We start from the raw sequence: 10,960 nt of genomic DNA on the forward strand, positions 1-10,960 counted from the left end.
GGTGGTTGGGATGTGGAAAAGGCTCATAACTACTGTGTCCCTTCAGATATTGCTCTCATATTTGGTATGCATGTGTATCTATACAAGACCTTTCCATGCGCATAGGATTGTTTACCCCTGTGATCTTGACCTTGAACTTGAGGTCAGCTTTCAGATTTCGAAATCTGTGACCGCGATTCGAAAAAGGGCTCATAACTACTGTGTCCCTTCAGATATTGCTTTTATATTTGGTATGCATGTGTATCTGACAATGCCTTACCATGCGCATTCAATTTTTAACCCTGTGACCTTGACCTTGAACTTGAGGTCAGCTTTCAGGTTTCGAAATCTGCGACCGCGATTCGGAAAAGGCTCATAACTACTGTGTCCCTTCAGATATTGCTTTCATATTTGATATGAATGTGTATCTGGACAACACCTTTCCATGGACAAAAACTTTATGACCCCTGTGACGTTGACTTTTTACTTGAGGTCAGCGTTCAGGTTTCGAAATCTGCGACCGCGATTCGAAAAATGCTCATACCTGCTGTGTCCCTTTTGATATTGCTTTCATATTTGGTACGCATGTGGATCTGGACAACACCTTTCAACGCGCATGATTTTTTTGAAATTGGGGCCCGCGTTCAGGTTTCGAAATCTGCGACCGCGATTCAAACAAAGCTAATTACATCTTTGTCGCTTCAGATATTGCTTTCATACTTGGTGCGCATGTGTATCTAGACAAGACCTTTCCATGCGCATAATTTTTTTTACCCCTCTCACCTTGAACTTGAACTTAGGGTCCGCGTTTAGATTTCAAAATCTAGTATGGGGTTAACTCCGCTGTCTGTCCGTCCCTCCTACACTATTGGCACTAGAACCTTGAAACTTACACACATAGCAGCTTTGAGCATATGTGCTACAAATCACTATTTGGGATTTGTTCTGACCCCTGAGTCAAAAGTTATGGGGGTTGGAGTGGGACCGGGTCAGAAATTTTCACTCATTTTTTAGGTTATTTTACATTAACATCTTCGTTATCTACACCGATTGATACTTAACATCTCTAATGACAATACGGTCTATCTCAACTCTGCATGGCCCCATTACCAACCCTGGGGCGCCCCTGGGTCAAACATTCAGCGTGGGGATACGCGTTGGCCTCTGCCGCGCCATTTCTAGTTTTAACTTTGGCAAATGCCACAGTTGTGTAAGTTAAGTTCATTTAAAGAATTGCAAATGACACACGTTGATAAGTTATTTAAATTCAACGGAATTCGTTAAGAATGCGAAATATTTGCACATCTTAAGTCCCGTTAAGAGTGCTATGATTGATACATCACCATGGCAACCGAAAAGAATGCAAAGATTTTTATGTCCACGTATTTACCTTTGGTTGTATAAATAACCACCGAACAGTAATTTCTTATAGGTTTCTGTTTAAAAATATTTTCATAAATGTGTAATATAAATATAGACATGCCAAAACAACAACTTGATCAGCAACTGATTAATCCATTTCTACTCGAGTTGAGCGCGCAAATCCCTATAGCAAATGACAAATATTTGAGTTAATCTTGACCATGTCTTTGGACATTTAATATTCTCATAAATTTATATGAAGCGCACACTGGAATACCCTACCCATAGAGGCATTCTCGTATCTATAGAAACAGCCGTCTCTTGGCAGTACTTCGTATAGTAAAATCTGTAATGTCGTTGTACTTACCATAATGCTTGAATTGATTAGTGTATGAATCATTTTAAACATAATTATGTGACGAAACGTGATAGTTTAAATATATTGAATATGTCAACGAAAGAAATACTTGATGCATACTAAAGAAAATAAACATAATTCGAAACACTTAACACATCCATATGTATATAACAGTTTTATCAGTTTTATTTTAATATCGTATAAAATGCATTTTGTTTTGTTTCCGTCTTATGGTTGATAACAGTACACTACCAGCTTTAGTATACAGGTTCTTAAGATTACTGGTCAATAATAATTGCGGCCTGAAATTCAGACATGAACACGTTCGGTTTATTTGTATTGATCACGAGTAGCCAATACGTACGGTGGCATAGAGGTGACATTCACTCCACTTATTTAAAATTGCACTCCTCTTTATTCTAACTCGTCGCCACGACTTAGTAACTCGGGATCTCGAGTTAGCTATGTCGTGGCCACGAGATAGAAAAAAGAGGAGTGCAAAACTAAATAAAAGAGGAGTACAATTTAAAAAGAGCGGTGCAGTAAATAAAGGAAGGACGCATTATACAAAAGAGGAGAGAATTTTGCGATCTCGAGATCCCGACTTAGCTAACTCGTGGCCACGAATTAGTTAGCCAATCAAATACTATCTAGTTCACTCAAATTAATCAGCCAATGAACACGTCCTAAAGACAAGGCTCTGATATAACATAACATACTACTATTAGTAATACTTTTACTACTACTACTACTGCTGCTGCTGTTGTTGTTGCTGCTGCTACAACATCTACTACTTCTACTCCTACTCCTACTACTACTACAACAACTACTACTACTACTACTGCTACTACTACTACTACCACTACTACTACTACTACTACTACTACTACTACTACTACTACTACTACGACTACTACTCACTTTCTATCGCTACCTACTCTACTACTACTACAACAACTACTACTACTACTACTGCTACTACTACTACTACTACTACTATACTACTACCTACTACTGCTACTACTGACTACTACTACTCCTACTACTACTATTACTACTACGACTACTACTACTACTACTACTACTACTACTACTACTACTACTACTACTTCTACTTCTACTACTTCTACTCCTACTCCTACTACTACTACAACAACTACTACTACTACTACTGCTACTACTACTACTACTACTACTACTACTACTACTACTACTACTACTACTACTACTACTACTGTACTACTGTAGTAGTAGTAGTAGTAGTAGTAGTAGTAGCTGTAGTATAGTAGTAGTAGTAGTAGTAGTAGTGTAGTAGTAGAAGTAGTAGTAGTAGTAGTAGTAGTTGTAGTAGTAGTAGTAGTAGAAGTCGTAGTAGTAGTAGTAGTAGTAGTAGTATAGTAGTAGTCGAAGTAGTAGTAGATAGTAGTAGTAAGTAGTAGTAGTAGTAGTAGTAGTAGTAGTAGTAGTAGTTAGGGTAGTAGTAGAAGTAGTAGTAGTAGTAGTAGTAGTTGTAGTAGTAGTAGTAGTAGAAGTTAGTAGTAGTAGTAGTAGTAGTAGTAGTAGAAGTAGTAGTAGTAGTAGTAGTAGTAGTAGTAGTAGTAGTAGTAGTAGTAGTAGTAGTAGTAGAAGTAGTAGTAGTAGTAGTAGCAGTAGTAGTAGTAGTGGTAGTCGTCGTCGTCGTCGTCGTCGTCGTAGTAGTAGTAGAAGTAGAAGTAGTAGTAGTAGAAGTAGTAGTAGTAGAAGTAGTAGTAGTAGTAGTTATATCAGAGCCTTTCCTGCTTTGACCAGCTATATTTATGCGTACAGAATATTTACACATGTTACGCAAAATTTGATTGGCTGACTAACTCGGGATCTCGAGATAGCGAAAATGCACTCTGCCTTTATTTACTGCACCGCTCTTTTTTTATGTTACGCCGCTTTTATTTAGTTTTGCACTCCTCTTTTTTCTATCTCGTGGCCACGACATAGCTAACTCGTGGCCACGAGATAGAAAAAAGAGGAGAGCAATTTAAAAAAAAGAGACGTGAATGTTACCTCTATGCCACCGTAAATACGGGTGACAGCTAGTTTATTTGATTGAACAGTATAAAGGTAAATAGATGAAAAAGCGTTTTGTTGGTTTAATCATTGGCGTCAGTTCTCTTTCGGATGTTAGTTGAAATTAAAAGGTATGGATGAATTTACATCATAGCCGTTATCAACGAGATGGGCCGTGCTTTGTGAAAAAAGGATTGATACATGTGCGTAAAGTGTCGTCCCAGATTAGCCTGTGCAATCTGCGCAGGCTAATCAGGGACGACACTTTCCGCCTAAATTTGATTTCCGCTAAGAAGAGAATTTCTTGAAACGAAAATTATCATAAAAGCGGAAAGTGTTAAATTTGCATTAAACCCATTTTCCACAGAGCACGGCCCATATCTTTAATTGTAGGTGTGTCGTCTTGGTTTAACATTTTGCGAAAAAGGACATGTGTTTTTATTGAATTATGTATTTATGTTGTGTTTACTTATAACGTAAGTTCACTTTCGGAATATTCATGTATTTGTGTTGTTTTGTGAGATGTCGTCAAATATATATCATAGCAATAAATAAGAAGATCGTTTATAGAAGGTATATATTCTTTGTTGTAACTATTTACACAAATACATGTTTTTAATGATTTCGTAATTAATATTATAAGTCTTAGTTGTAGCTATTTACAATTATACATATTTTAAATGCTTTCGTTTTTAATAGTTTAAGTCTAAGGTGTAACTATTTACAAAAATATATATTTTGCAATGATTTCGTTATTAACCCGTTCATGCCTAGCGTCCTGAAAAAAGGACATTGCAAACAGCGTAGACCCAGATGAGACGCCGCATAATGCGGCGTCTCATCTGGGTCTGCGCTGTTTGCTTAAATGAATTTCTTTAAGAAATATTATAAATATAGAAATAAATATACTTGACACCCCTAATTTTGGAAATAAATTGATCCAATTTTGAAGGATGGGAGAGTCCACTAGACATAAATGGGTTAATAGTATAGGTCTTAGACATACTCAGTACTTGTAAACATTTACTAATATATATTTTATGATTTCGTTATTAAAAGTACAAGTCTCTTAACTATTCACAAAATGCATTTTTAAATGATTCTGTTATTAATAATTTAAGTCTTAGTTGTAACTATTTACAAAAAACAACAACATATGATTTGTAATGATTTCTTATTAATATATCGTTTGATTCTTTTCTTTGATTTATGTTAATTCGTTTTTATGAGTTCTAATGTGAAGTACATTAATTTAACCATTTTTTCATATTTTAGGTAAATCAAACAATTGATTCGAATGTTTTAGTAGCTCTTTTATTTATCGCTTCAAAATTTGAAAGAATACACTTAAATATCATTTTAAAATCCTGCAAATGGAAGTAAAGTTATCAGTATTAAAATGTTTGACCGTGGAATTATGATATCGTCCTTAAAAAGACAGAACATAACAGAACATAATCGTTTATTCAGACTTAAGCATGTCAAGCTCATCGTCATTTACAATCGTATACAATAACAGCATGAAGTAAATACAAAAAAATATAATCATTTCGAAGAAAGATCATTTTATAATATAAGGAGTAAACATGTTTAATAAGTGCAGCACTCATTTTATTATTCTGCAACAAGTATCAATGCTAGTGAATAGAATTTTTATTTCAAACTTCATATGGAAGATATATCTCGTTTTTGATGCATTCAAACCTTTGAGTATTTTTAACAAAGAAAATACATTAATATGAAGTCATATGATGGGCATATATAACCGCATAAATCCAACTTTATATTTAAATGTTATTTTCATTCGTAGTCAAATGAAATTTATAAATATGGGATAGGAATGTAACACCAATACATTTCTTTCCATATCTCTATTACCGGTATACGCAGTCACATGTTTACTATAAGTTTTTTGTACTACGTGTTTACTATGCCTACGGCATTTTTCATTTTAACGGAACTTTAAGCCATCAAAAACATTATCAACATTTTATCACTGGGTAACTTAATAAATCGAACGGAGCAAGGCATTTGTATTGAATGACCCTAATTTAAACATGTATTAGCTATTATTTAAAATTGGTTGTCATTTCAAAGTTAAAAGAAACTCGATGGTAGATGAATGACCAATGCAACACGCTTAAACGAGAGGTTAATATTTGGAACCTAGATTTAAGAATAACTGTGATAAATTCAATCGTCATTTTGAGGCGCGTCGTTTGTGATTGAAATCGACCCAACAACTAAGGACTAGAATGTCGTACATTGTAATACGTAAATCAATAGCAAGACAATAATTAGAACGTAGTTTAGTTGCAATAATTTATGTCCCAGCTATTGACAGTCCGGGCGCACGTATGTACTTATAAAAGCTCAGAGCATTCAAGAAGAACTAGAACGTAGTTAAGTACGTACGCGGTAGTTTAGTTTCACGAAAATATTTATTTACTGAAACACCGGTTGCGAAATAAGTGCAATATATTTCGAATATTCTGATAAAAAAGAATATAAACAATGTAAGAACGAAAGAACAACAAAACATGCTTACAATGAACGCAAGGTACAAAAATGGACAGTTTTTGTCCATGAAAATTAAATACCTTTGATACGCTCCTTTAAAGGAGCCGTCCAACAGATATAGCGTCGTATCGACGCGAAACGATATTTTGGGAAACTACGAGGATTGCTTATATAGGTAAAAAATACATCCGCTCTGAACGTGAGCATGGATGGTCGAGTGGTCTAGGGGTCTAGGCTGGAAGCTTTTTACTCCAGGAATCCAGAGGTCAGTGGTTCGACTCCTGTAGAGGGTTACTTTTTTTTCTTTTTTTTAAATTTTACTCTTGTTGTTTTTTTTGCTGGAGATTTTTAGTTCAACTGTTTAAATTTATCAATATAATGCATTTTAAGTATATAATAACAATTTTTTAACATAAACAAAACCAACAGAATTTCACATATGAAAATAAATAAAATTCATCAAAGTTATTTCTATTTTTAAATGCCTTCCTGCACCTAGATTTTTACCAAATTTACCTAAATGTTAAATGAGTTATAACTTAATACAAATATAAAAAGAAAACAATAGGTTACCGTTGTCGTTTGTTCACAAATGCAGTTTACGGAAGGTATTAAAATGCAATTTAAGAACACAATGAAAACCATGTACATGGTGCAGGCCAAAGCACATACTAGTACATGTATTGCTTTATGCAAATGAAAATGTAGATTTAAATGTAAATGAAAAAACAAATTATGTGTAGCAAGATAAGTAAAAAAAATAGTAATACAGTAAATAACTGAAAAAAAGATGTATACAATATAGTTAAGGGCCCGTCCAACAGATTTAGGCATAGCTTCAATACATGCCTTCGGCTATACAGAGAATCATTGAATGCAATGTTGATTATTGTTATTCCACAATTAAAGGAAAGTAACTTATAACATAAAATAATGTCGATAGATGATATAAATAAAGCTAAAAAGGCTAAAGAAACAGTAAAATGTAGCGAAAAGAATAGAACGCTCAAGGTCATTTAAAACTTTGCCAAATGTCGCAGTATTGTTGGATAAATTCATTAAATGGAAATGGTCTTCTAAGAATGATATGATTAAAACTTCCCAACGTCCACGTTATTTAAAAGTTGTATAACTAAATACCAAACAGTGTGGATATTTTGTTAAAACGTATGAACATATAGTTTCATAAATGAAAACAGGCATGCTATTAACCCGTCCATGCCTAGTGTAGATAGAAAAAAAGGCCTTGGCAAACAACGTAGACCCAGATGAGACGCCGCATGGTGCGGCGTCTCATCTGGGTGTGCGCTGTTTGCTTAAAGGAATTTCTGTAAGAAATATTCTAAATATAGAAATAAATATACAATACATCCCTAATTTTGGAAATAAATTTATCCAATTTAGAAGGATGGGAGAGTCCACTAGGCATAAATGGGTTGATATAAATTTGATCGATAACTAGCAAATGCATTTCTGCTTGAGTGAGCGCGCGAACAGCGAATGGCTAATATTTGAGCTAGTCCTCTGGCAACATGTTCTGTTCTGTTCTGTTCTTTAAAATGTGACTCTTAATTTTGTCGCAGGCGTAGTTTATCGAGAATAAAAACCACGTCGATATATTTATACACAAAGTGACACTTTCGTACATGATAACTAATTATAGGGTGTACAATTAAAAAAAAAAATTCGTAGTTCATTTTGTTATATCTGCGACTATGAACATTTAACAATCGTTTCGTTCAAATTTCTGCTCGTTAATTTTTGGTAAAAACAATTTTTTTCGTAAAACCTGTATAATGTACTTAAATATGCATTTTAACCGGAAAATACATGATTTTAAAGAAACAACTTATCAATTACCAGTAAATTTCAAATAAGGTCTATTTGGGGGTATTTTAACCATATGAAAGCATGCAATTATCTTCCGATCATCCTAAATACTATTTTAATCAATGCATACAAGTGATAAAGTAAAAAAAATATGCAAAACAATATTAAGCATTACAAGATTATATATTTCTTTTTTTATATTTACATTAAAAAAAAATCGTTTGTCGAATGTTATGAAACATCAATACGCATGACAAACTATATCGATATGTGTAATTACATACGTTTTAATGTATTTCAGTTTACTAAAACGAAGCAAGGGGATAATTGTAAGATGGAAGGGGCTCCAGTGAAAACACGATGTCCGATTCTCAAGATGACCCTGACTGGAAGTCTAGGTGAGATTTACCCATTTATGTCTAGTGGACTCTCACAGCCTTCTAAATTGGATCAATTTATATCCAAAATTAGAGATTTCTAGTTTAGTCATTTCTATATTTAGAATATTTCGTACAGAAATTCATTTAAGCAAACAGCGCATCATGCGTCTCATCTGGGTCTACGCTGTTTGTCAACGCCCTTTTTCTAGACATTAGGCATAAATGGGTTAATTGGACACTGTTCTGAAACAAAATGGGCGTATAGGATGTGCCAGTGTCATCCCAGTCCGCACAGGCTAATCATTGACGACACTTTCCGCTTGTACGGTACTTTTCGTCTTTTAAGGAGATTTCTTACGGGCGATAATCCAGTTTTGACGGAAAGTGTCGTCCCTGATTCGAACAGGCTAGTCGGGGATAATACTTTAGCAACCAGCTTTTAGCCCAGGTTTTCCAGAATGAGTCTCTATTATTTTAAGTTGTTACGTATTTAGAATAATTCGGCTTAATACGTTACCGATCATTCAGTCGGAAGCAGTTCTGTGGTACTATAAAAATAATCACAAATACATTTGTCTTTGTGTAATAATAAATTCCAAAATCAGGTCGTGACAAACATAATTTGGTATATTAAATGATCTAGAATGTTGACCAACATTCGAATGTTCTTCATTATTATAGAATAATGGGTTGCTTTAAATAGAGTACTTGTCTCACAAAGATATCCCGGCTTGAAATTCTTGTATACTTAGTATATTATATATAAGCCGCGCTTTGAGAAAAGGGGGTTTAATGCATGTGCGTAAAGTGTCAAACCAGATTAGCCTGTGCAGTCCAGGGACGCCCCTTCCCGCCTAAACCTCATTTTTGCTAAAACGATACTTTCATTAAACGAAAACTATCATAGAAGCAGGAAAGTGACGTCCCTAATTAGTCTTGCGGACTGCACAGGCTTATCTGGGACGACATTTTTCGCACATGCATTAAACCAGCTTTTCCCAGAGAACGGCCCATATATAAACGAGTAAAACTGTTTTTTTTTCTAAGCTTCCTGCTTAATGAGCAATTTTTCTGTTGTAGGCTAAGAGAGAAATACGTATTTGTTTTATTTTATCCTTATAATCGACACTCATTTAATATTCTATTTTGATCGAAATACTGTTTGATTACATAACGTGCTAATTATTTATACGCAAAGAGATATTTTTGTTAATATTTGAACAGCACATCATGAAAGTAGGTTAAACGCATGCGCTTTAAGTGTCATCCCAGATTTGCATGTGCAGCCAGCACAGAAAAAATCAGGGACGATACTTTCCGCTTTTATGGTGCATCGTTCGCTCAGACTAATCTGGGAGGATACTTGACGCACGTGTATTACGTAAAGTTTGCAAAGGACGAGGCTCCATCATTTGAACAGAAGAGAACAGAACTGTTCTATTCTATGCTTTAAAGTTACCGTATAAAGCATAATACACATTAATGCGTTACAAATCTTTTTGGAGCATATCGCCGCTTGTTTGTCTATGATATTACCCTAGCACTGGCAAGCTTAAACAAACGCTGTGTTAGGTTTTGAAATACGCAAGAAAAGCAAAACTCACTCGGACTTGAATATTAGGGCTGTCACGATACGCCGTGAGCGTACCGCGGTATATCGTGGTACGGCAACACTGTATCGCGGTACGTACCGCGATATTTTACAGAATATGTATCTGTGAAGAAAACAGCACAATAACAAGTTTTACAAACTTTATTAAACTCAATAATCAGAAAACACTGGTATCATAGTATGACTAGAAACTGTAAAAGAAACTGTAATAAACTTGATAGAAGTAGTCATTGTTATTGTTCGCGTCTTTTTCTAAAATGTCCGCCATGTTGTTTACAATAGCTGTGACTACGATCTGTGTAAATCGAACGCTTCAAGGGCATGGTCAAAATGCGGAGTCATCGGGCCCAGTATTGAAAATCCGTAGCGTTCTGACTCTTCCTCGACTTATTCAGAATCTTAAGATAACATGATTCGGAAGTTCCATGCTTTGAACGATCGATATACTAAAGAAAGGAAATAAGAAATAGAATAAACATCTTTTGGATAAATATGAACTTATTTGCAAAGGAAATCTGTCCCTAATTCCAAAAAAGGTACGGACCCATACATCTCCGTATTTTAAACGTGAAAGTTAAACATCTACAAGTGGAAGCGCTTGCTTGACCTGGATATTAACGAATTATTTATTTAGCCCTTTTGAATCGCTTCTACATTTTTCAAAACGATATCTATACCAAAATAATTATGTAATGTATTTATATCTGGGCTAATATAATAATATTTAAAAAAAACGGTGCGGCAACGCCGTACCGCGGTGCGATTTTTTTCACGACATGCACCGCGATATACCGATATACCGGTGAATCGTGACAGCCCTATTGAATATATTTTATTGTGTAGATTATGAAGCAATAAATGGATAACTTCTGTTATCTT

General features: G+C 34.8%; 1 protein-coding gene across 1 annotated transcript in view; it reads left to right on the forward strand.

The window, feature by feature from the left end:
- The first annotated feature begins 3,630 nt into the window (after positions 1-3,630).
- The window catches only part of LOC127851320 (3-galactosyl-N-acetylglucosaminide 4-alpha-L-fucosyltransferase FUT3-like), a 16,051-nt gene continuing 8,721 nt past the window's right edge, over positions 3,631-10,960 (forward strand). Inside the window, exons 1-2 of the mRNA XM_052385028.1 lie at positions 3,631-3,870; positions 8,391-8,487. Coding sequence (XP_052240988.1) covers positions 8,424-8,487 — 64 coding nt within the window. The 5' untranslated portion in view covers positions 3,631-3,870; positions 8,391-8,423. The remainder of the gene's footprint in view (positions 3,871-8,390; positions 8,488-10,960) is intronic.

The sequence above is a fragment of the Dreissena polymorpha genome, chromosome 11, assembly GCF_020536995.1.
Source record: "Dreissena polymorpha isolate Duluth1 chromosome 11, UMN_Dpol_1.0, whole genome shotgun sequence".
In the NCBI taxonomy this organism is placed as follows: Eukaryota; Metazoa; Mollusca; class Bivalvia; order Myida; family Dreissenidae; genus Dreissena; species Dreissena polymorpha.